The sequence below is a fragment of the Chiloscyllium plagiosum genome, unplaced genomic scaffold, assembly GCF_037043375.1.
Source record: "Chiloscyllium plagiosum isolate Xiang-an unplaced genomic scaffold, Cpla_swu_hap1 HiC_scaffold_24, whole genome shotgun sequence".
NCBI lineage: Eukaryota > Metazoa > Chordata > Chondrichthyes > Orectolobiformes > Hemiscylliidae > Chiloscyllium > Chiloscyllium plagiosum.
This window is the reverse complement of record NW_028270162.1, coordinates 19,482,408-19,509,303: the sequence shown is the minus strand read 5'-3', so window position 1 is coordinate 19,509,303 and position 26,896 is coordinate 19,482,408. Positions and strand designations below refer to the sequence as shown.

Here is a 26,896-nt window from a genome sequence, read left to right as displayed (position 1 = left end):
AGGTTTTAGCCTGTGTCTTAAAAAAAAATGTGATATAGAATGAGGAATTATAATTTAAAGTCTGCTGTTATGTCTCCTGTAATTTTCCTTTATAATTTAAGTTACTCCCTTTTTGGACTTTGTTGTGAAACAGTCAAATGTTTTCACATCACGTTAGCCTCTAGCATTTTGCAGTGTAATTTCAGTTTTAAATTTTTAAACCTGAGGCTGTAAAACAGCAGTGTAGTATCATTTAAGCCTGCAAATTAACCTCAGTCACAATATCTGTGAATTCTTATTTTTATATGATTTATGCCAGATGAAGTTTTATTTTTCAAATTCTATCATCCAGAACATTTTATCTAGTAGGTTTGTAATTATTTGTTATATTACTTCATTAGTTTGAGTCAAGTTTAGGTTAGTTTTACATATTCTGATAAGGGTAGCAAAACTTGAGATGAATCTGGTCTTTGCTTGCACAACAGGAATCTGTAAAAATATTAGAATCGATTGTTAGGATTGTCAAACCTCCGTCATAGAATCATACAGTACAGAAGAGACTCTTCAGCCCATCAAGTTGAACTGCCAAAGATAAACTACTGTCTACACTAGACATACAAACTTGAAAGGGTTCAGAAAAGATTTACAAGGATGTTGCTGGGATTGGAGGGTTTGAGCTAAAGGAAGAGGCTGAATAGGCTGGAGTGTTTCTTCTGACTCCCACAGCTACCTGGACTACACCTCCTCCCACCCCGCCCCCTGTAAAAACGCCATCCCATTCTCCCAATTCCTTCGTCTCCGCCGCATCTGCTCCCAGGAGGACCAGTTCAAAATACGCACAACACAGACGGCCTCCTTCTTCAAGGACCGCAATTTCCCCCCCGACGTGATCGACGATGCCCTCCACCGCATCTCCTCCACTTCCCGCTCCTCCGCCCTTGAGCCCCGCCCCTCCAACCGCCACCAGGACAGAACCCCACTGGTCCTCACCTACCACCCCACCAATCTCCATGTACAGCGCATCATCCGCCGTCACTTCCGCCACCTCCAAACGGACCCCACCACCAAGGATATATTTCCCTCCCCTCCTCTATCAGCTTTCCGTAGAGACCACTCCCTCCGCGACTCCCTTGTCAGATCCATACCCCCCACCAACCCAACCTCCACTCCCGGCACCTTCCCTTGCAACCGCAGGAGGTGCAACACTTGCGCCCACACCTCCCCCCTCACTTCTCTCCAAGGCCCCAAAGGAAACTTCCATATCCGCCACAGATTCACCTGCACCTCCACCCACATTATCTACTGCATCCGCTGCAGCCGGTGTGGCCTCCTCTATATTGGGGAGACAGGCCGCCTACTTGCGGAGCGATTCAGAGAGCACCTCTGGGCCACCCGGACGAACCAACCCAATCACCCTGTAGCACAGCATTTCAACTCCCCCTCCCACTCCACCGAGGATATGCAGGTCATTGGACTCATCCACCGCCAAACCACAACAACGCGACGGTCGGAGGAGGAGCGTCTTATCTTCCGACTGGGAACCCTCCAACCACAGGGGATGAACTTGGACTTCACCAGTTTCTTCATCCCCCCTCCCCCCACCTTGTCTCAGCCGAATCCCTCCAGCCCGGCACCGCCTTCCTGACCTGCAGTCTTCTTCTTGACCTCTCCGCCTCCACCCTACTCCGACCTATCACCCTCACCTTGACCTCTTTCCACCTATCACATTTCCAACGCCCCTCCTCCAAGTCCCTCCTCCCTACCTTTTATCTTCTCCTGCTGAACACTCTCTGCTCATTCCTGAAGAAGGGCATGTGCCCGAAACGTCGAATCTTCTGTTCCCTAGATGCTGCCTGACCTGCTGTGCTGTTCCAGCAATAAAGTTTCAGCTAGGTAAAAGGAAAGGCTGGTAGATGTAGGGAATACTGGATGATGAGAGAAATTGAGGTTTTAGTCAAGAAGAAGAAAAAAGCATATGTCAGGTATAGACAGCAGAGATGGAGTGAATCCTTAGAGGGGTGTAAAAGCAGTAGGAGTATACTTAAGAGGAAAATCAGGAGGGCAAAAAGGGGACATGAGATAGCTTTGTCCAATAGGATTAAGGAGACTCCAAAGGGATTTTATAAATGTATTCAGGACATAAGGGTAACTGGGGAGAGAAAAGGGCCCCTCAAAGATCAGCAAGGCAGCAAACGTATGGAGCCGCAGGAGATGGGGGAGGTACTAAATGAGTATTTTGCATTAGTGTTTACTGTGGAGAAGGACATGGAAAATATAAAATGTGGTGGCATAGGTGGTGACATGTTGAAAAATGTCCATATTACAGAAGTGGTGGTGCTGGGTGTCTTGAAATGCATAAAAGTGGATAAATCCCCAGGACCTGATCAGGCATACCAAGGACTCTGTGGGAAGCTAGAGAAGTGATTGCTGGGCCTCTTCCTGAGATAATTGTATCATTGATAGTCACAGGTGACATGCCAGAAGACTAGAGGTTGGCTAACATTGTACCATTGTTTAAGAAAGGTGGTAAGGAAAAGCCAAGGAACTATAGACCAGTGAGCCTGACTTTGGTGGTGGGCAAGTTGTTGGAGGAAGTCCTGAGGAACAGGATGTACATGTATTTGGAAAGGCAAGTACTGATTAGGGATAGTCAACATGGCTTTGTGTGTGGGAAAGCATGTTTCACGAACTCAATTGACGTTTTTGAAGAAGTAACAAAGAGGATTGATGAAGGCAGAATGGTAGGCGTGATCTATATGGAGTTCAGTAAGGCGTTTGACAGGGTTCCTCATGGGGGACTGGTTAGCAAAGTTAGATCTCATGGAATACAGGGAGAACTTGTCACCTGGATACAGAACTGGCTCGAAGGTAGAAGACAGAAGGTTGTTTTTCAGACTGGAGGCCTGTGACCAGTGGAGTGCCAGCAGGATCGGCGCTGGATCCACTGCTTTTCATCATTTATATGTGAACATAGGAGGTATAGTTAATAAGTTTGCAGATGACACTGAAATTGGAGGTGTAATGGACAGCAAAGGGTGTTACCTTAGTACAACAGGATCTTGATTAGTTGGGCCAGTGGGCTAAGAAGTGGCAGATGGAGTTTAATTTAGATAAATGTGAGGTGCTGCATTTTGGAAAAGCAAATCAGAGCAGGACCTTATACCCATAATGGTCAGGTCCTGGGGAGTGTTGCTGAACAAAGAGACCTTGGAGTGCAGGTTCATAGTTCCTTGAAAGTGGAGTCGCAAGTAGAAGGATAGTGAAGAAGACATTTGGTATGCTTTCCTTTATTGGTCAGAGTATTGAGTATAGGAGTAGGGTGGTGATGTTGTGGTTGTATAGGACATTGGTTAGGAACGTTTTGGAATATTGCGTGCAATTCTGGTCTCCTTCCTAACAGAAGATTGTTGTGAAACTTGCAAAGGTTCAGAAAAGATTTACGAGGATGTTACCAGGGTTTGTAGGATTTGAGTTATGAGGAGAGGTTGAATAGGCTGGGGCTGTTTTTAGATTACTTACAGTGTGGAAACAAGCCTTTCGGCCCAACAAGTCCACACCGACCTTCCGAAGAGCAACTCACCCAAACCCATTCCCCTAATGGGTTTATCCCCTTACCTAACACCATGCGCAATTTAGCATGATCAGTTCACCTAATCTGCACATTCTTTGGGCTGTGGGAGGAAACCGGAGCACCCAGAGGAAACCCACGCAGACACTGGGAGAATGTGCAAACTCCACACAGACAGTTGCCTGAGATGGAATGGAACCCGGGTCTCTGTCGTTGTGAGGCAGCAGTGCTAACCACCGTGCCACCCGGATGCTGAGGGACAACCTTATAGAAGTTTATAAAATCATGAGGGGCATTGATAGGATAAATCAACAAGGTCTTTTCCCTGGGGTGGGGGAGTCCAAAACGAGAGGACATAGGTTTAGGGTGAGAGGGTAAAGATATTAAAGGGACCTAAGGGGCAACTTTTTCACGCAGAGGGTGGTGTGTGTATGGAATGAGATGTCGGACGAAGTGGTGGAGGCTGGTACAATTACAGCATTTAAAAGGCATCTGGATGGGTATATGAATAGGAAGGGTTTTGAGGGTTATGGGCCAGGTGCTGGCAGGTGGGACTAGATTGGGTTGGGATATCTGGTTGGCATGGACCGAGTTGGACCGAAGGGTGTTTCTATGCTGTACATCTCTGTCTCTCTGTGATTCCTTTTCTAGTTTCCTACCCCTCACTAATGGATGCACGGAAGCTGCCTCCATGAAGCTGATGGCCACCCCATACCTCAAGTGTCACTTGCAAACCACTGTTAACAGAGTGTTTAATTATTTAAATTGGCTTGATGTAATTGTGCAATTTGCTTGTAACAATAAGGAATCTTAGACAAGAAATACTGTTTAATCTGGAAATTTGTGCTTTCTGGTTTTAGCATTCATTTGTTTCATCTTCATTTCAAGACAGATGCTTTTAAAGTTGCTTTCATTCCTCCCATCTGAATATATATTGGTTCTCTTTGATCATAAGCCAGTTTCTCTCAAGTGTTGTCTTGCTTTATCCTGACAAATTTGTTTTGCTCCCTTGGTCCAGTTGTTGCACACTATTTCAAAAACATTCAAGCGTTTGCTTATCCACATTTCAGGGGATTAGCAAAAGCACCCGTTCACTATTTCTTTGTGTAGTAAATTCTCTGTATCCACAAAATTGCAAATTCACTTATCCATGCTGAAAAAAGTAACAACAAATCAACATCTGCAGGGAGAAATTGCGCATTCATGATTTTTAACCTGTTTTTAAATGAGTTCTGCGTTTACAAATGTCATAGTTCACAGGGGTTCTCAGGACCGGAACCTTTGTTGATACAGAGGAATGACTGTGTAATCATTCATTCTGCCTGTATTAAAAATTGTAGCCACTTTAGACATTAGGATATGGGATCTGAGACAATGATGTGGTGTGTTGGTACATATACTTGAATGTTAGTGTGGCAATTACCAGATGACACTGACCCTAGATCTCCAGTGTTTCTGAAAATAAACCATTGACACGGGGATATGTTTTCAGCAATCAGGCCTTCCACATTTGACTGTTAAGATCAGTTAAGAATTAAAGAATTTAATTCCCTATAGAAATCTGAAATGATTGTTTCAAATTTCTGGTTATCTCTAATGCCAACTGATACCAAGGTCAGTCTGACACATTGAAAAGTTTCCATAATGTATGCAGAACTGAAGCATTTTTCTTTAGTATTTCTTGCTGATAAATTCCTCTGACTCGTTTGAAGGTCTCATGATGACTGCTGTGGATGCCCAAATCCTGGTCATTTTTTTTCCCAAATTGAACTGATTCAATTATAGTGTACCCCACTATAGTCCTGACTGTGGTAGCATTTCTTTGACCTCTTTGGTCTATTAAGTGACCAGAAAATATTGTAAAAGTAAACTTCGTAATATGACAAGGTGAGACATTAAAATATGGAATGTTCTGGATTCAGTTTTCACTCTGTGTGCAATTAGCTACTTAAGTAAGCTAAAGTTAACTTGTGTATTTTTAAACTAATAATGACAGATATGAGCATGCTTCCTTCTCTGTTATTAGTAGACACGACTGTTTGTGCCAATTGAACACAGCTATCATACTCTCCTAATAGCATTTTCCCCTAGGCTCACCCAGTGAGGGGGAAATTTGCCCTCTGTAGAAGCAAATAACATGAGCTAACATGTTGAGAGTGGAAATGAAAATGATTGTGCTTTGTAACATTCATCATTGAAGAGAAATTTTGTTTACTTGCAGGTGAGAGCCAGGGCAAAAATTGAAAAGATCCGTGCCAGTCTGTTCAATAGCAGTGATTTGATTGGATTGTCCAGTCTGGATGGGGAAGATGAATTAATGGAGATGTCGACAGAAGAGATTTTGACAGTGTCATCTGTAAACCAGAGCTTGTTTGACACCCAAGGCAGTTCAGCATTGGAAGATTATTTCACTGATAAGCTCATAAAAGGTGAGGCAAACAATCAGCTTCCTGGAATTTACTTTTTGTATTTTATTTCACAGGAAGTGGGCATTACTGACTAGGACAGCATTTATTGTCCATCTCAAATCGTCCTTGAGAAGGTGATGGTGAGCCATGAAATAAGAATGATCAGAAATCTTCTTCTGCATTGTTATGCTGCAGTGACGAACGTTGGATTTATGCTGTTTCATGGGTATAGTTCTCGCGTGTGGTTGCACCATTCTGATGCAGAGCCAAACTTCCAAGGGGAAACTATATAGTCCTTTCTTTCATTATTCTCTTGGAGAAATAAGTAATCAGTAAAGACTTATTTCTGATCAATGTCTGTTCTTTCTCAGCTATGCCACATTGATAAGCTTAAAAACCAGCAATTCATGAATTGCCCACTTTTTATAATGTGGAATTGGTGGCAGCCATGATGTATTGTTTCATCGACTGTTGTATCCTAAAATCCATTTAAAATAGAAATGTTGGAAATGTGTGGTAGGTCATTGGGCTCCTAAAACAGACTGTTGTACTTTTATCTCAATTATGATGAGGGTTGCAGTGGTAAGTATGATCGTTTTCAATTTTTCAAGAATGTCTTGATGTTCTCCGATGAGTATCTTTCTTTTCTTCCATTCACAACATAACATTGTGAAATACTTAGCCATTATCAACGAGTGAACAAAGCATTTTCATGAACACCAACCTTGCATTTTTAAAAATCCAGTTCATCCACAGCAAAGTATTCCAAATGAGGCCTTGGATTGTGACATGGTTTGGCTATTACTGTGCAACAATAGTTACTGTCTTAGATTACTTAGATTAGATTAGATTTAGATTACTTAGATTATTTACAGTGTGGAAACAGGCCCTTCGGCCCAACAAGTTCACACCGACCCGCCAAAGCGTAACCCACCCATATCCCTACATTTGCTCCTTACCTAACACTACAGGCAATTTAGCATGGCCAATTCACCTGACTTGCACATCTTTGGACTGTGGGAGGAAACCGGAGCCCCCGGAGGAAACCCACGCAGACACGGGGAGAACGTGCAAACTCCACACAGTCAGTCGCCTGAGGCGGGAACTAAAGGAGTAGATGTTCCATTTATTTGTTTTGAGTCCCTTTTGTACGCTTGACATGGTGGCTTCAATGCCTTAATTTGTCATAATATCAATATTATTTGCATACTACTGACTAACCCATTTTCTACCACGGTGCATCAGTTCAAAGGCTATTGCTTGGCAAATTTCTGTTCGTTTCAAAGCTCTATCTGCTCTCTTAAATATTCCATGGTACTTATTTGAAGAAGAGCAGGAGAGTTTTCCTAGTGTTTTGGTCTACACATCCCTTGGACAATGTCACAATTAGATTAGTTGGTCACTTAGCTCATTGCTGTGTACAAATTGTATGCGAGTTCCTAGATTACAACAGCTATTACACTTCAGGTGTGCTTATTTGAGTGAGGAATAGTTGGAAACATTGAGATTATGAAAATTGCTATATAATTGTATGTTTATTTTTCTTCAATGTTTAGGGAGAAAGTATTTTTAAATGAGTCAATAAATGAACATTTCCAATATCTCAATCTAAAATGTTTGTTGTGCTCCTTTTCACACAGGTGATAAAGTTGTTCCTGGAGCACGCGATGTTCTTGCAGAGATATTCCGAAGCTGTATACACTCTGAGCAGATGCTAAGTCTGGCTCCAGCCAAGCCTATCAAAGTTTCTGACATTTTCCTCAGTAAAGAGCAAATCAACTCTCAGACACCAGGAAATTTGTTGCAAATTTTTTTCACAAATGTCCGACCACCAAAGAAAGTTCTAGAGGATCAACTCACACAGGTATGCGTGCTTTGAATAAAGGTTTCAGTTGGTTTTATTTGTAATGTCGGTTCTGCTATAAAGTATGTTTCTTCAATGTGAAATGGCTTTAACACCATTGAAGAATTTAGACCATTATCTATAGAACACAAACTTTTCTTACATACATTAGCTATAACACAATTCTGATCCCATGGTTTAAATGGTGCTGCTGTTACGTAATTTTCTTATAACATGAGATTGCACAGGAACAGAACTACCGCGTTATGTCAGAACAGACTGTATCTATTAAATTGACCAGTATGTATAGTGTATCTATGGTAGCCAGAGATGAAATTTGTCTGCTATCATGTATTGGATAAATACCTGGTTAATACCTAATCTCAATAATGTTGCAGAGCATGGCAAATTTAAAGATCTTTCTCTGACCACTCTTCAAGTAAAAAATGCCAAAACAGGGCAACTGGTAATTACTATTATTCGGATCTTGTCTTACCACTTAACAAGGACAAGATCCTTCGTAGACTGTCAGCATACCTGCATTTAAGACAGGAGATAGTGACCTCATGATCACGTGGGGAGTGTTTCTTCAGTCACTGATCTGAGACAGTATCCGATTCCTACAGAAGTCCTATACGTCATTCAGAATATACATACAACAATATAGGCCCTTTGGCACAACATCATGGGCCGATCATTTATCTTAATCTAAGATCAACCTGACCTACACGCTCCTCAATTTACTCCCGTCCATGTGCTTGTCCAGTGGTCACTTAAATGTCCCTAATGTCGCTGACTCTATTACCACCACTGGCGGTACATTCTATACTACTCTCTTTATAAAGAACCTACCTCCAATCACCTTAAAATTATGACCCCTCATGACAGCCATTTCTGCCCTGGGGAAACCCTTTGGCTATCTACACTATCTATGCCTCTCATTACCTTGTACTCCTCTATCAAGCCACCTCTCTTCCTCCTTCTCTCCTGTGTGAAAAGCCCGAGCTTACTCAATCTCTCTTCATAAGACAAGCCCTCCAATCCAGGCAGCATCATGCTAAATCTCTACTGCACCCTCTCTAAAGCATCTACATCCATCCTATAATGAGGCAACCAGAACTGTACGCAATATTTCAAGTGTGATCTAACCAGAGTTTCATAGAGTTGCAGCAAAACCTCACGGCTCTTAAACTCAATCCTCCTGTTAATGAAAACCAAAACACCAAATGCTTTCTTAATAACTTGGGTGGCAACTTTGAAGGATCGATGTATGTGGATCCCAAGATCCCGCTGTTCCTCCACACTGCCAAGAATCCTGTCTTTAACCCTGTATTCAACATTCAAATTTGACCTTCCAAAATGAATCGCTTTGCATTTATGCAGTTTGAACTCCATCTGCCACTTCTCAGCCCACCTCTGCAATCTGTCAATGTCTTGTAGTCTGCAACAGCCCTCAACACTATCTACAACAATACCGACATTGGTATCATCGACAAACTTACTATCCCACCCTTCCACTTCTTCATCCAAGTCATTCATAAAAACTACAAAGAGCAGAGGCCCAAGAACAGATCCCTGTGGAACACCACTGGTTACCGACCTCCAGGCAGAATACTTTCCATCCACTACCACTCGTTGTCTTCTTTCGGCCAGCCAATTCTATATCCAGACAGCCAAATTTCCGTGTATCTTTCCCATACCTCCTAACTTTACGAATCAGCCTACCGTGGGGAACCTTATCAAATGAAATTTATGTACACCACATCCACTGCTTGACCTTCGTCAATTTGTCTCATCACATCCTCAAAGAACTCAAGGCTTGTGAGGCATGTTCTGCCCCCTCCTCAAAGTCATGCTATCTTTAATCAAACTATGTTGTTCCAAATAGTCATAAATTCTATCGCTCAGAACCCTTTCCAGTACCTTGCTTAATATAGACGTTGGACTGACTGGTCTATAATTCCCAGGGATTTCCCTACTCCCTTTCTTGAACAGAGGAACAACATTGCTTCCCTCCAGTCAACCAGTGCTACACCCGTGGAGAGTGAGGATGCAAAGATCATCGCCAGAGAAGCAGCAGTCTCATTCCTCGCTTCCATAGTAACCTTGGATATATCAGGTCTGGCCTTGGGGACCTATCTATAATTGATGCTTCCCAGAATTTTCAGCACATCCACTTTCTTAATATCAATTTGTTTAAGCCTATTAACTAGGTCCAAGGTGTTCTCACTATCAACAAGGTCTCTCTAGTGAATACTGAAGCAAAAAACTCGTTTAAAGCCTCCCCTACCTCATCAGACTCCAGGTACAAGATCCCTCCACTACCCCTGATCAGCCCTACCCTCTGCCTGATCATTTTCTTATTCCTCACGTAAGTGTAGAAAGCCTTTGAGTTTTCCCTAATCCTTCCTGCCAAGGCATTTGCATGCCCCATCCTAGTTCTCATCAGTTCATTTTTGAATTCTTTCTTCGCTTCCCTGTAATCCTCTTGACGAGAAGCTCCTCTTCTCTTGTCATCCAAGGCTCCTTCACCTTACCATTCATTTCCTGTCTCAGTAGAACAAAGTTTCCAACAGTCATAACAAGTGCTCCTTAAATAGCATCCACATTTCTGTTGTTCATTTCCCATGGAACAATTGTTCCTATTTTATACTCCATAGCTCCTGTCTAATAGCAATATAATTTCCCCTCCCCTAATTAAATACTTTCCAGTACTGTCTGTTCCTATCCCTCTCCATGGCTATGGTCAAGGTGAGGCAGTTGTGGTCACTATCATCGAAATGCTGTCCCACTGAGACATCTGACACCTGGCCTGGCTTGTTGCCTAGCAGCAAATCCAATATTGCCTCCTCCTGAGTCAGCCTATCTACATATTGAGTCAGGAATCTTTCCTGGATGCACCTGACACAATCGCTCCATCCAGACCATCTGCACTAAGGAGGTTCCAATCAATATTGGGGAGGTTGAAGTCACCCATAACAACAACTCTGTTACATCTGCACCTTTCCAATCTGTTCTCCTGTCCCTCTGCTACTGTTGGGGGGTCTAAAGAAAAGTCCCAGTAAAATGACTGCTCCTTTCCTGTTATTGACTTCCACCCATACTGACTCAGTAGACAAACCCTCCTCAACAACCTTCTTTTCTGCAACTGTGATGCACTCTCTAATTAACAATGCTACTCCCCCTCCCTGCTCTTTTTAAAAGTTCTAAACACTGGAGCGTCTAGCAACATTCCTGCCCCTGTGAAATCTATGTCTCCGTTATGGCCACAACATCGTAGTATCAAGTACTAATCCAAGCTCTAAGTTCGTTACTCTTATTTCTGATACTCCCTGCATTGAAACAGACACACTTTAACCCATCCCTTTGCCCTATTAATTGTATATCCTTCCTGACAGATTCTCTGCATTCTATTTCTGCCCATTCAACAACTATACTCTCTCTGTTCTGGAGCTCTGGTTCCCACTCCCCAGCCAAACTAATTTAAACCCTCCCGAAGTACTCTAGCAAATCTCCCACCCAGGACATTGGTACCCCTCCAGTTTAAGTTCATATACAGGTCCCACCTTCTCCAGAAGCTAGCCCAATGATCTACATATCTGAAGCCCTCCCTACTGCACCAGCCCTGTAGCCACGTGTTTAGCTGCATACACTGCCTGTTCCTCGCCTCACTAGCACATGACACCAGTAGTAATTCTGAGATTACTAAGCTGTTCATGCTGCTTTTTAGCTTCTAACCTAACTTCTTGAAATCACTTTTTAAGATCCTCATCCCTTTTCCTAGCTATGTCATTGTTGCCAATGTGCACCACGACTTTTGGCTGCTCACCCTCCCCCTTCAAAATCTTGTAGACTTGATCAGAGACATCCTGGGCCCTGCCACCTGGGAGGCAGCAAACCTTCCAGGAGTCCCGTTCACGACCACAGAACCTCTTAACTATCAAGTCTCGTACCACTAGCGCTTTTCTATTCTCCTCCCCCTTCCCTTCTGAGCCACAGAGCCAGGCTCAGTGATGAGACCCAGCCACGATGGCTTTCCCCTGGTAGGTCATCTCCCCCAACAGTATCCAAAACATTATACTTATTATTGAGGGGAATGGCCACAGGGGATCCATCCACTGTCTGCCTTTTCCCTTTCTGTCCCCTGACTGTAATCCATCTACGTTTTTCCTGTACCTGAGGTGAGACTACCTCCGTGTAACTCCTCTCTATTATCCCCTCCGTCTCCCGAATTATCCGAAGTTCATCCAGCTCCAGTTTCCTAATGTGGTTTCTGAGGAGCTGAAGTTGGGTATACTTCCTGTAGATGAAGTCAGTGGGGTCGCTTGTGGTGACCTTTACCTCCCACATCCTACAGGAGGAGCATGCAGTCCATTCCCACTGCTCTGAATTCCCGAAGAGCCGATTGAAAAAAAACTAGTAACCTTACCAAATATAGTAAGTGTTCCACCAGCATTACGAGTTAGTTACACCAACACTAATTATTCAGTTATTCAATTAATTTTGTTGTTTTCATTGTTACTTTTTTATTCATAAGAATAACAATTATGTGGGAGAATGTTCTTAAAGTTTTCTTTGTCATATGAGAATCTTTTCATGTTTTAAGTAGACATTAAGTTACTGTGCTTTGTAATGTATAATTGATTTCTGTTTTGTGTTTAAAATTGCAAGATACTACGGAAGTATGGCATACCTAAACCAAAATTCGACAAGAACAAGTACAGTAAAGGAGGAAAGGAACAACACCCTGGGAAAGTAGTAAGCACAAAAAGACCAATTGCCAAACCTCCAGGCAAAGACAGGTCCATGCTGAACAGCGTCAGGTTCGTTCTGTTTTTTGGGATTCTTCTGCTCCACTCCTCTTCTCCACCTCCTCTGTCCACACACACACACCCATCCCCTGCCTCCAACGCACCCAGGATTTTGGATAGCAATAGCTCAATGCCTCACTTAAGGTGAGAGAGTAATGAACCTAGTACTCTGCTAGTGTGAAGATAAAAATCAACTCGTAATAATGTACGGAAAACAGCCACAACATTTACACAAGATTTGTAACCTAGCTCGACTGTGTTCACAATGTTGTAAAAATTATGTTTCAAGGTTTGTATTCTATAGTAACTACACAACCATGTTGTAATCCTGAACACTGCACTAATATAACACTGCTGCAAATGGCTGCACATACTCCAGAGACGGTTGTCCACTCAGTATGTTTGGGTGGAACGCAATTATATGAAAACAGCAAGTCAGCAATTAGCCCCCATCAGTATTTATTCAAAACATTTGATATTTCAATCTTAATCATTTCCCTCCCCAGTTGCTTAGTAGTGTTAACTACTAGGGAAGAAAAGATTCTGGGAAAACATGAACAATCTGCTGTCAGATTTTTCTACACTTAACAGATGAATTTATTTTATAGCAAGTTTTTGAAATATTTAAGTCTTGAGATAGAATAATGTACAAGACATTGAGATAAATGGCTGGGAGTTGATTATTATTGGGTTAAATATTCTAAATTTATAACATCTTAGGAGGAAGGGTCGTCTCATAGAGTAAGGAAAATCTTACATTAGCAAGATTGGGTGTAAGTCTTGGAATGTAGTCACCTCTTTGGAGACTATAATTAGGATTGAACAAATGGAGAATATAAAGCTGTAATGGAAGGATCTAGAAGTTAACGTTCTAAATTGGAAAAAGGCCAATTTTGATGGTATTAGGCAAGAACTTCCAAAGTTGATTGGGAGCAGATGTTCACAGGTAAAGGGATGGCTTGAAAATGGAAAGCCTTCAAAAATGAAATAATGAGAGTCCAAAAACAATATGTTCCTGTTATGGCAAGGCTGGTAGGTATAAGGAGTGCTGGATGACTAGAGAAATTGAGGTTTTGGTCAAGAAATAAAAGAGGGAAGCATATGTCAGGTATAGACAGCAGGGATCGAGTGAGTCCTTAGACGAGTATAAAGACAGTAGGAGTATACTTAAGAGGGAAATCAGGACGGCAAAAAGGGGACATGAGATAACTTTGGCATATAGGGTTATGGAGAATCCAAAGAGGTTCTGCAAATACATTAAGGACAAGAGAGTACAAGAAAGAGAATAGAAACACTTAAAGATCAACTCGGCGCAAGCGAGGACTCCAGATGCTGGAGTTTAGAATCAAGGGTGTGGTGTTGGAAAAGCACAGCGGGTCAGGCAGCAACCGAGGAACAGGAAAATCGACGTTTTGGGATTTTCCTGTTCCTAGAATGCTGCCTGACCTGCTGTGCTTTTCCAGCACCATACACTTGACCCTTAAAGATCAGCAAGGCCGCCTATGTGCGGAACCACCGGGAATAGAGGAGAGTATTTTGCATCAGTGTTTACTATGGAGAAGGATAAGGAAGATAGAGAACGTGGGGAAATAAATAGCAACATCTTGAAAGATGTCCATATTACAGAGGAGGTGATGCTAGACATCTTAATACATGTAAAAGTGGATAAATTCCTGGGACCTGATCAGGTGTACCCTAGAACTCTGTAGGAAGTTAGGGAAGTGATTGTTGGGGCCCTTGCTGAGATATTTGTATCACCGATAGTCACAGATGAGGTGCCGGAAGACTGGAGGTTGGCTAACGTGGTACCACTATTTAAGAAAGGTGGGAAGGACAAACCAGAATTGTGGACCAGTGAGCCTGACGTCGGTGGTGGGCAAGTTGTTAGAAGGAAACCTGAGGGACAGGATGTACATGTATTTGGAAAGGCAAGGACAGATCAGGGATAGTCAACATGGCTTTGTGTGTGGGAAATCATGTCTCAGAAACTTGATTGAGTTTTTTGAAGAAGTAACAAAGAGGATTGATGAGGGCAGAGTGGTGGATGTCATCTGTATGGACTTCAGTAAGGCATTCGACAAGGTTCCTCATGGTAGACTGGTTAGCAAGGTTATAACAGGGAATACAGGGAGAACTAGCCATTTGAATACAGAACTGGCTCGAAGGTTGGACACAGTGAATTGTTGCCTTGAGGCCTGTGACCAGCAGTGTGCCGCAAGTATTGGTGCTGGGTCCCCTGCTGTTCATCATTTATATATATATATATATATATGATTTGGATGTGAACATAGGAGGTTTGGTTAGTAAATTTGCAGATGACACCAAAATTGGAGGTGTGTGGACAGCGGAGAGAGTTATCTCCGAGTTCAACGGGATCTTGATCAGAGTGGCCAGATGCAGTTTAGTTTGGATAAATGAGGTGCAGCATTTTGGAAATGTAAATCATGGCAGGACTTATAGACTTAATGGTAAGGTCCTGGGAGTGTTGCTGAACAAAGACCTTGGATTGCAGGTTCATAGTTCTTGAAAGTAGAGTCGCAGGTAGACAGGATAGTGAAGATGGCATTTGGTTTGCTTGTCTTTTTTGGTCAGTGCATAGAGTCTAGGAGTTGGGAGGTCATGTTGAGGCTGTATAGGACATTTGTTAGGCCACTTTTGGAATACAGCGTGCAATTCTGGTCTCCCTGATACAGGAAGGATGTTGTGAAACTTGAAAGGGTTCAGAAAAGATTTATGAGGATGTTGCTGGGATTGGAGTTATAGGGAGAGGCTGAATAGGTTAAGATATTTTGCTTGGAGCTTCAGAGACTGAGGGGTGACCTTAGAGGTTTATAAAATTGAGGGGCATGGATAGGGTAAATAGAAGCTGTCTTTTCCCCAGGGTAGGGGAGTCCAAAACCAGAAGGCCTGGGTTTAAGGTGAGAGGGAAAAGATCTACAAGGGATCGAAGGGACAACTTTTTCACGCAGAGGTATAGAATGAGTTGCCAAAGGAAATGGTAGAGGCTGGTACAATTACACCATTTAAAAGGCATCTAGATTGGTATATAAATAGGAAGGGTTCAGAGGGATATGGGCCAAATGCTGACAAATGGAACTAGATTTATTGAGGATATCTGGTTGGCAATGACGAGTTAGACCAAAGAGTCTGTTTCCGTGCTGTGCAGCTCTATGACTGTATTTATGAGCCTACTGATACCAGAAGCAAATACATAAGTTGCTGGTAAAGCTCAGCAAGTCTGGCAGTGTCTATGAAGTGAAACCAGAGTTAATGTTTCTGGTCTGGTGACTTTCCCTCAAAACTAGCTTGGAAAATATTGGTTTATGTGCAGAAGATAGGCTGGGAGGAGGGGGTATGGAGTAAATGATAGGTGGGGATAGAGCCCAAAGGGAGGGAAGAACATTTGGAGAAAGGAGTCTATAACAATCTGGCTAAAGGAGTTGTTAGCTGTTAAAAGAAGTTGTTAGCTGTTAAAGGAGACTGTTAGTGGCGAACAAGAGGTGGTGTGTAATGGCAGTCTGTGATAAAAGGCCTGGTGTGTGGGGATGGGGGCTCGAACATGGGAAAGTTCAGGCCCTAAAATTAGTAAACTCAATCTTGAGTCTGGAGGGCTGCAGGGTCCCCAAGCGGAAAATGAGATGGTGTTCTTCCAGCTGATATCAGTGTTGGATTGACAGAACTTATTTCAGATTTTTTTGAGGTCTGTAGTTAAAACAAAGCTGTTACAAGGGTAGATTTTAATTTTCATGCGGATTAACCAGAGCATAGTACAAGAGTCAAAGGTAATGACTTTCTTGAGTGCTTTTGGGAAGCTGTCTAGTTTCTAGCAGTATACTCAAACCAATAAGAGGAGAGATCACAGGTTTGATAACGACTGATAATCAAACTTTTTTATTTAGTGTAAAGGAACATTTATCTGACGTAATCATATAATAGGAGACTTGCTGTTAAGTTTGTAAAGGAATTCTAGATTTTTGGGCACCTAAATTTGTGGGATGAAACAAAAGCTTTCTGCTGTGATTCCTACTGATGGGTAACAATGTCAAATCAGATCCCAGAGTAAAACCTGATGAATCAAAAGTTTAATTTTTGCTCTTGGTTCCTGTGGTGCTTAGTTGCTGAATGTATACTCAAGGCTGAAACTAAAGAATAGGTTTATACAGTTTAAAAAGATTTCAATATAAAGAGCAAAGCAAAAGTTCCATCTTTTACAAATACTCAATCCCAGAAAAACATCATTCCTATCTCAATTTTTTCTTTCTTAACTGACTCTTCAGGTCTCGTTGGACTGTTGAGGCTAGTTTTCTTTTTACTGAAAAGATTTTTTAAACCCAATTCAGATGGCCTAAATCTCTCTCAATTCTGACAACAGCAATACAAACTCTCTGAGCTTGGAGATTTCACAAACTAAATGCTTTCAGTTAGTGTTTAGTTTCTTCTGAACTGAAAACTGGATTGCATTGCTGGAAGGAAACTGTTTTTCTCTATCTTTTGTAATCTCAGTAGTATAAACATTCTGTCCACTAACATTACATGTGTCCCACCAACAGTTGACTGAATTAAATGCCATCCTGGAAATAATGTCTTCATTTCGCTGTTCCAAATGAGCTTCTAGCGTTTTTTTTTTAAAACTGAAACCAGAAAAGTCTAAGATTTAGGAGTAGATTAGGCCATCCAGCCCATCACATCTTCCCTGCCATTCAATTATAAGTGATGTGTTTCTCAACCCCATTCTGCTGCCTTCCCTTCGTAATCTTTGCTCCTCTTTCTAATCAAAAACCTATCTATATCTGTCTTAAATACACTGATTTGGCCTCCACAGCCTTCTGTGGCCATGAATCCTCCAGGTCACCACTGCCTGGTTGAAGAAATTCCCCTAATTCCAAACAATCATCCCTTCATTCTGAGGTTGTGACCTCGGGTCCTAGATTCTTCTGCTGGTTGAAACATCATCTCCATGTCCATTCTATCCAAATCTCTCAGTATTCTATAAGCTTCAAAAGAGACCCCACCCCCCCACCTCATCGTTCTAAACTCCATTGAGTACAGACTCAGAGTCCTGAACTGCTCCTGCTGACAAGCCAATCAACTTCAGGATCATGATTCGAAGATGCCGGTGTTGGATTGGGGTGTACAAAGTTAAAAATCACACAACACCAGGTTATAGTCCAACAGGTTTAATTGGAAGCACACTAGCTTTCAGAGCTACGCTCCTTCATCAGGTGATTGTCTCATTCTTATAAATCTTCTCTGGACCCCCTCCAAAGTCAACTCATCCTTTCTTAGATACGGGGCCCAAATCTGCACTCAAAATTCTGAATATTGTCCGACTACATCTTTATACAGCTTCAGCAGTCCATCCATGTTGTTGTATTCTAGCCCTTTAGAAATGAATGCTAACATTGCATTTGCCTTTCTAACTGCCAACTTAAGAAAGTCCTGAACTAGGACTCATACATCCCTTTGTTCTTCAGATTTCCAAATCCTTTCCCTATTTAGAAAAATAGTCTATGCCTCTATTGTTACTACCAAAGTGCATAACCTCTCAAGTTCCCATGTTAAGTACCATCTGCTACTTCTCTGTTCACTCTCTTAGCCTGTCCAAGTCCTTCTGCAGCCTCCCTGCCTCCTCAACACTACCTGTCCGTCCACCTATCCTTGTGTCATCTGTAAACTTAGCAATAATGCCCTCATTCCTTTGTCCAGATCAAGATAATATGAATAGTCATGGTCCCAATACCTGCAGAGCTCCACTAGTCACCAGTACCATACTGAAAAGGCCCCTTTATTATAACTCTGCCTTCTGCCACTCAGCCAATCGTCTATCGGTGTCAGTACCTGACCCCCAACACCATGTTCTCTTACCTTATTTAGCAGCTTTCTACACAGCACCTTGTCTGCCTCTAGTATTACATAGAGACATAGAAGCAGGAGTAGGCCATCCAGTCCCTTGAGCTTGTTCCATCATTCAGTATGATCATCCTGATCATCAGGCTTGTAGGAGCTCAAATATGGTCAGCACAAACAGAGCTCAATACCCTAATCCCACCCTCCCCACCATATCTCTTGATCCCTTTATCCACAAGACCAATATCTAACTCCTTGGATTCATACTACATTTTGGCCCCAGCTACTTTCTGTGGTTGACTTTCAAAAGAACAAAGAAAATTACAGCACTGATCCAGGTCCTCTACCTAAAACCTGTCATCTATTTTCTAAGGATCTGTTTCCCTCTGCTCCCTGCCCTTACATGTATCTGTCGAGATACATCTTAACTAAAGCTATCATGCCCACCTCTACCACCCCCACTGACAATGTGTTCTGGGCAGCCACCACCCTTTGCATAAAGACCTTTCTGCACACATCTCCCTTAAACTTTTCCCCCCTCACCTTGAGCTCATGAGCCCTAGTAATTGAATCCTCCACTCTGGGGAGAAAAAGCTGCTTGCTATCCACTCTGTCGATACCTCTCATGATGTTGTAGACCTCAATCAGGTCCCTCCTCAACCTCCGTCTTCCTAATGAAAATAATCCTATCTACTCAATCTCTCTTCATAGCTATCACCCTTCATACCAGGCAACATCCTAGTGAATCTCCTCTGCCCCGTCTCCAAAGCATCCACATCCTCTTGGTAACATGGCGACCAGAACTGTACGCAGTATTCCAAATGTGGCCAAACAAAATCCTATACAACTGTAACATGACCCACCAACTCTTGTACTCCATACTCTATCCAATGAAGGAAAGCATGCCGTATGCCACTTTGACCACTATTGACCTGCATTGCCACCTTCAGAGTACAATGGACCTGAACACCCAGATCTCTCTGTACATCAATTTCCCCAGGACTTTTCCATTTACCATATAGTTCGCTCTTGAATTGGATCTTCCAAAATGCATCACCTCACATTTTCCCGAATTGAACTCCATTTGCCATTTCTCTGCCCAATTCTCCAAACTGTCTATATTCTGCTGCATTCTCTGACAGTCCCCTTCACTATCTGCTACTCCACAAATCTTAGTGTCATCTGCAAACTTGCTAATCAGACCACCTTTACCTTCCTCCAGATCCTTTATGTATATCACAAACAACAGTGGTCCCAACACTGATCCCTGTGGAACACCACTGGTCACAGATCTCCATTTTGAGAAACTCCCTTCCACTACTGCTGTCTCCTGCTGCCTAGCCAGTTCTCTATCCATCTAGCTTGTACACCCTGGAAAGCTTGTGACTTCGCTTTCTCTATCAGCCTACCATGGGTAATCTTATCAAAAGCCTTACTGAAGTCCATGTATATGGCATCTACAGCCCTTCCTTCATCAATGAACTTTGTCACTTGCTCAAAGAATTCTATTAAGTTGGTAAGACATGATCTTGCCTGCCCGAAAAAAAGGTTGCCTATCACTAATAAGCCCACTTTCTTCCAAATGTAAATAGATCCTATCCCTCAGAAGATAGATCCTATCTTCTCCAGCAGCTTCTCTACCGGTGACATCAGGCTCACCGGTCTATAATTACCTTGATTATCCCTGCTGCACTTCTTAAACAAAGGAACTTAGCAATTCCAAACAGAACTCTATCAACAAACACATTGACTTGGGATCCCATTTACCAACCCCTGAGAAAAAGAACAGGAAATGAAATCACAGAAAATGACTTCACCACAGAAAATGACGTCACCAACTCAAGGACACCCTAAATAAAAAGCGAGCCATACCACTAGTGCTTCATCCGGAGGCTCACTGATGATACCTAGTATGGTGATGAAAATCTGAAAAACAAACCTTCCAACTCAGTGAGCAAACTTACATCCAGAACCTCAACCTGAGCTGCAAATCTTCTCAAAACTTGCTAACACTAGCAATTCTCCAGACCTGGGGACTTGTCCACCTTAATGCTTTTTAGAATACTTCCTCATGCCGACTTGACCTAGAGTAATCAAACATCTATCCCCGACCTTAACATCTGTCTTGTCCCTCTCCTTGTACTCATTAAGAATCTTCCCCATTTTCTCTGATTCCACGCATACTATCCTCATTTGTCCTTGAGTGGACCAACCCTTTCTCTAGTTACCCTCTTGCTCCTTATATATAATAAAAGGCTGTGGGATTTTCCTTAACTCTGTTTACTAATGATATTTCATGACCCCTTTTAGCCGCCTTAATTCCTCATTTCAGATTGGTTCTACTTTCCCGATATTCTTCCAAAGCTTTGTCTGTATTCAGTCACCTAGACCTTATATATGCTTCCTTTTTCCACTTAGCTAGGATCTCAATTTCACCTGTCATCCATGGTTCCCTCGATCTTGCCATTTCTGTCCCTCATTTTCACAGGGATATGTCCATCCTGCACTCTAATCAACCTCTCTTTAAAAGCTTCCCACATATCAAATGTGGATTTACCTTCAAACAGCTGCTCCCAATCCACTTTCCCCAGCTCCTGCCCGATTTTGCTATAGTTAGCCTTCCCCCAACTCTTCCTTTGTTCCTTTATTCATAGAATAAAATTCTTAAAATAGATTAAAATAAATTCTATTCTTTATAGAATTTTTTTTAGAATTTTATTGATTTCTTATGAGATTCTCCCCCCAACAATTCTTTTGATCTCCAGTGAGTACAATTCTAATCGACTCAAACTCTCTTCAGGCATCAGTTCTGCTATCCCAGGAATCAATTTGATAAACCTTCACTGTACTCCCTCTCCAGCAAGAACATCCTTCCTTGGATAAAGGGACAAGAACTGCATAATATTCTAGATATAGACTCACCGGTTCCCTATATAATTGCAACAAGCCATCTTTGTTCCTGTAAATATCAAAATTCCTAAACTACAAACATTTAGCTCAACCGTTATAGAGTCATACTGCATGGAAACAAACCCTTCGCTCCAACTAGTCTATGCCTACCATGTTCCCAAACTAAATTAGTCATACCTGCCTATGCTTAGCCCATATCCCTCCAAACATAATCTGTTCCTGAACTTATCTAAATGCCTTTTAAGCATTACAATTGTACCTGTGTCCACCACTTCGTCTGGCAGTTCATTCAACACACAAACCACTATGTGTAAAATAGTTACCTGTCAGTCCTTTTTAAATCTTTCTCCTCTCGCTCCTCCCTCTAGAATTTATTTTAATCTATTTTAAGAATTTTATTCTATATGCCCCCTAGTTTTGAACCTCCACCCTAAGGAAAAAAGCCCTTGTCATTCACCTTATCTATGCCCCTCATGATTTTATAAACCTCAATAAGGTCACCCTTTAACCTTCTCTGTTCCACGGAAAAAGTCCCAGCCAATCCAGCCTCTTTATAAATCTTGCCTTCCAGTCTTGGTAACATCCTTGTAAATCTTTTTTCCCCACCCTTTCCTATAGCAGGGTGACCAGAATTTACGCAGTACTCCAAATATGGCCTTACCAATGTCTTGTACAGCTGTAACATGATGTCCCAACTCCTGTTCTCAATGCTGTGACCAATGAAGGCAAGTGTGCCAAATACCTCCTTCACTATCCTGTTTACCCCTGATGCCACTTTCAACGAACAATGTACCTGCACCCCTACATATCTCTGTTCAACAACACTCCCCAAGGACCTACTATTAACTGTGTAAGTCCAGCCCTGGTTTGTCATATCAAAACGCAGCATCTCACATTTATTTGAATTAAACTCCATCTGTCATTCCTCAACTCACTGGCCCAGTTGGTCAAGATCCCATTTTACTCTCGGATAACCTTCTTCATTGTCACCTATACCACCGATTCTGGTGTTGTCCGCAAACTTACTAACCATGCCTCCTATAATTCTCATCAAATTGTTTATATGAATGATGAGCAACAATGGAGCCAGCACCTATCCTTCTGGCACACCCCTGGTCACATGCCTCCGGTCTGAGCAACAGCCCTCTGTCACTACCTTTTTTTGTATTCAGTTGGCTAGGTCTCCCTGAATCTGATGTGATTTAGTCTACCATGCTGAACTTCGTCAAAGTATTTGCTAAAGTCCATGTGGACAATATCTTTTCCTCTGCCTTCATCTACCTTCTTGGTTACCTCTGCAAAAAAATTCAATCAAATTTGTGAGAGATGATTTCCCACGCACAAAGACATGATGACTATCCCTAATCAGTCTTTGCTTTCTAAATGTATTTAGATCCTGTCTTTCAGAATCCCCTCCAACAACTTACCCACCACTCTCACAGTAAGAACCACATGAGTCAAGTATGTTACTTTGTATAAGTACAGATGATCCATGGGAGACGCTCAAAATATGTAATATATGACCAATAATGGGAAAGAGTTCCACCTACCAAATAAAACTGCAATTAAGTGATAACATAAATCCAGAGGACTGCTAGAAGACATTAAGAACTGACAGGAGGAAAAACAAAGCAAGAGCAGCAAAGTCAAGTATGATAAGAAACTTGTGCAGAATACTTAGATTAAAAGTTTTAGCAATTACAATAGAAGGGAATGGGTAATCGAGGATAAAAGCCCTTATCTAGTAGTTAGGAGCTGAATAACCTACACTACTTCCCATGCACGTATGACATTGAAATTACCCTTCACTATTGCTAGGAAGCTTTCAGATTCCAAAGAATACCAGATAAGTGTTTAATACTGAGCAGGTTCCAGATCTGCAATCTGATTATGGCCTAGCACAAGAAACAAGACATGTACTGTGGAACCTGAATGAGCAGAGCAGTGAACAGGCTCTTGTTAGTTAATTATTAGGAAATAAACTGTCAATGCAAGATGGATTGATTTGTACTTAAGACTGATCAGTAAAAGGTACCTACACTTAAACTGACAAAAATTAACTTTGTGGAGAGTTTATTTCATATTTACTTCATACTATTCAATGCGCTTTAATAGCGTGACAGCAAAACGCTGTTTCCACAAAGTTAATGATGAAATGGTGCAATTTGGACAGCAATGTTTGAATATTGGCATTTCAAACCTACTTCTCTTATGAACTTGCTGTAACATTTGCATATAGACAGTTGTGTGTTACTCATCATTATTTTGAGAGATAAGCCTTGTCTATTATCTCTCTTGTCAGCCTTTAGAGCCTGAAATCTTTTAGGTGCTTTGGAGCGCCATAAGTGACCTGATTTTAAATCTGCCACCTCCACAGACCAGAGGTGGTACAAGATATCTGCAGGTCTTTATGGTTCAGTAGCACGATATCTAACCTATCCAAAGTTAACAACATCTGGATTCTGGACATTAGGAAAATTGTTTAAAAAACAACAAAGTTAAACATTTATTTCTTTTGGAGTAGAACGGCATTGAGTGAAAAGAAACCAATTGTGAAAGCCAAGTCTCCTGAAAAGAACACCAAACCTGAGGACAAGGACCCAGAGAAGTCACCAGCAAAGAAACCAGAAGGTGGTCAAATTAGTTTACTGCAAAACTTATTGTATTTATTGCATATATTGTAGTTCTGTTGAACTATTTTAATTAAAGGACAATGCTTTCTACTTAAGACATTCTATACGTACATTGGGCCGTATCACTATGTCTAAACCAAATGTCTGATTTTTCCCAGCAAGTAATCTTAGTCACTTCCTTATACTGAAGTTTTGTTCATGTAATTTGTCTGCACCTGGGCTTTGTAAGAAAATGTTCAGTTCTCGATGTAGTGCCACCTTTTTTCGTCTTCTGGATGATGGTGGCATTGATTCATGAATCATGACTCATCAGTAACACTGTCCAAACTTAAGTTATCTTAATGATGTAACTCTAAAATGATGAACTTTATTGTCGTCAAATTTATTGAAATTTGCACCTATTCTTGTGATCACCATCTGTTAAAACTTTTTTTTTACACTTTATTCCCTGCTTGTTTGTTCTTCAATCCTCCAATAAAATGATAGGTTAGTTGTCCTTCTCTTCCAATATAAATATTGAACCACTGCAAAAAATATCTGATGGCAAGGTCAATATGTAAACAATATTCAGAACAGTCTTTTAATACAAACTAATGAGGCTTTGCGCAGTCCATCCTACCTTATCATTTAACACGCTCTGATGCAAACTAAATTACCTATCTTTCCTAAATTAATCCCCCAAATGAATTGCTAATGTTCCTCCTATGTTGTGCAAACCATCCTGTTATTAATTTTGAGACACACATAAAATTTAGGATCATAAGTAGGCACTTCTCCCTCAAGCCTCCTCCACAGCTTCATAAGATCATGACTAATCTGGTTGTAACTCCACATTCGTACCTATGCTCAATAACCTTTCACCCTCTTGATTATCAGGTATCTATTCACTTCTGCTTCCACCGACTTTTGACGAAGAGAGTTCAAAGTATTGATAACCCTCTTAGAGAACAGATTTTGTCTCATCACTGTCTTAAATGTACTACCCTTATTTTCAAATATTGACCCTTAGCGCTAGATTATTCCACAAGAGGAAACATTCTTTTCAAATCCATCCAATCATGAACCCTCAGGATTTTGTATAATTCAATCAAGTCATTTCTTACTCTTTTAAATGTCAATGGAACGCTTGTCCAGCCTTTCCTTGTCAGACAATCTTGCCCATTTCAGGTATTAATCTAATAATCCTTCTCTGAAGTGCTTCCAGTGCATCAATGTCCTTAAGTAAGGAGATCAGTATGAGATACAGTCCTCAAGATCTGACCTCACCAGTGCCCTAAAAGACTGAAGTATGGCTTCCCCACATTTGTATCTAATTTCCCTTGCAATAAACAACAAACATTATATTAGTTTCTCTGATGTGCACGCATACCAGCTTTTTGCAATTCATGCACTAGTGCACCCATATCTCCGATAGTATGGATAATTTCACAATTTCCCACACTGTATTCCATCTGTTGTACTCTTTGACCACTTGCTTAGCCTATCCATAACCTTTTCTAGTTCCTTATGTCTTCACAACCTGCTTTTGATATCCTTTTGATACCTGCATCCAAGTCACTTTGATAAATTACAAAATGTTGAAGGCTGCATGCACTATGACACTACTTGTAGACCTGCAGTGGTAATGTCATTGGGATGGTAATCCAGAACCCCCCTCTAATGTTTTGGGGACGTAGATTTAAATCCCACCATGGAAGATAGTGAAATTTGAATTCAATAAAAATGTCATTCCAGCCTAATGGCAACTATGTAATTGCCAACCCATTTGGTTGACAGTGACCTTGTAAGAACAGCCATCCTTACCTAGTCTTTAGACCCACAACAGTGTGGGTATTTTGCCCTAGCCACTGACTCCAACATCCTATGAAATGAACGATAAAATTAAAAAGACCCATTTATTTCTAGATTCTGTTAACTAGTCAGTCTCCTATCTATGCAGGATGTTATACCCGAGATCATGAACCTTTATTTCTAGCAGTAACCTTTGATGTTACACTTTATCAAAAGCCTTTTAAAAATTTATGTGCGGTGTATCAAAACCTTTTTCCCTTCATCTGTATCATATTATTTCATTAAGTTCAATTCCCCCTTCACAAATGAGGTTGACTACCTGATTACCTTGATTTTAGTTTACTCCAAGTGCTGTCCTGTAACATCTTCAAGTTTCTAACATTTTCCTTATAGCAAATGTTCTGTCACCCTTTTTGAGTCTAGGAGTTAAATTCGCCATCTTCCAATCTTTGGTGCTTTTTTTTAAATCTGTGGAATTGTGGACAATTAGATCAACATCAGCTGTCTCACTAGTCACTTCTTTCAAATTGCTAGAGTGAAGTCCATGTTAACTTGGAGACTTTTCAACCTGCATCTCTACCAATTGGTTCAGTAATACTTTCATGATTGTAATTTTCCTGAGTTCCTCCTTCCCTTCTATCTCCTGCTTTGCAGCTATTTCTGGCATGTTGCTTGTATCTTCTGTAGTGAAAATCATTGCAAACTTTCTGCTTAATTCATCTGCCATGTTCTTAATTTTCTATTATGAAATCCACCAATATGCACTTCCTTAATTTTTTTGGACATGTATATGGAAAAACTCTTACCGTCTGTTTTTATTTTTAGCTAGTTTTTTTCCTGCACTCTCATTCTGACTTGGTGCTTAATCTTTTAGTCAGTCTTTGCTGTTATTTATATTGTGCCCACTCCTCTGATTTGCACTTTATACTTTAAATTTGATACTATATTTAAACTTTTTAGTCAGTCACAGAGGTTGGGCCCACCCCTTCGAATTTTTTATTTCTCAATGGAATTCTCTGTATTCTTCAATGTATGCTACTGCATCTCTACTAATCTATCTCTCAACCTAATTTGCCATCCATTTCAGCTAGTGCTGCTTTCATGTC

General features: G+C 41.3%; 1 protein-coding gene across 4 annotated transcripts in view; it reads left to right on the top strand.

The window, feature by feature from the left end:
* hectd4 (HECT domain containing E3 ubiquitin protein ligase 4) overlaps nt 1-26,896 on the top strand; it is a 295,048-nt gene that overhangs the window by 242,157 nt on the left and 25,995 nt on the right. For all 4 annotated transcript variants that reach the window (XM_087999963.1, XM_087999965.1, XM_087999964.1 and 1 more), the window contains 4 exons: nt 5,769-5,976; nt 7,596-7,819; nt 12,470-12,621; nt 23,891-23,997. In XM_087999963.1, coding sequence (XP_087856089.1) covers nt 5,769-5,976; nt 7,596-7,819; nt 12,470-12,621; nt 23,891-23,997 — 691 coding nt within the window. The remainder of the gene's footprint in view (nt 1-5,768; nt 5,977-7,595; nt 7,820-12,469; nt 12,622-23,890; nt 23,998-26,896) is intronic.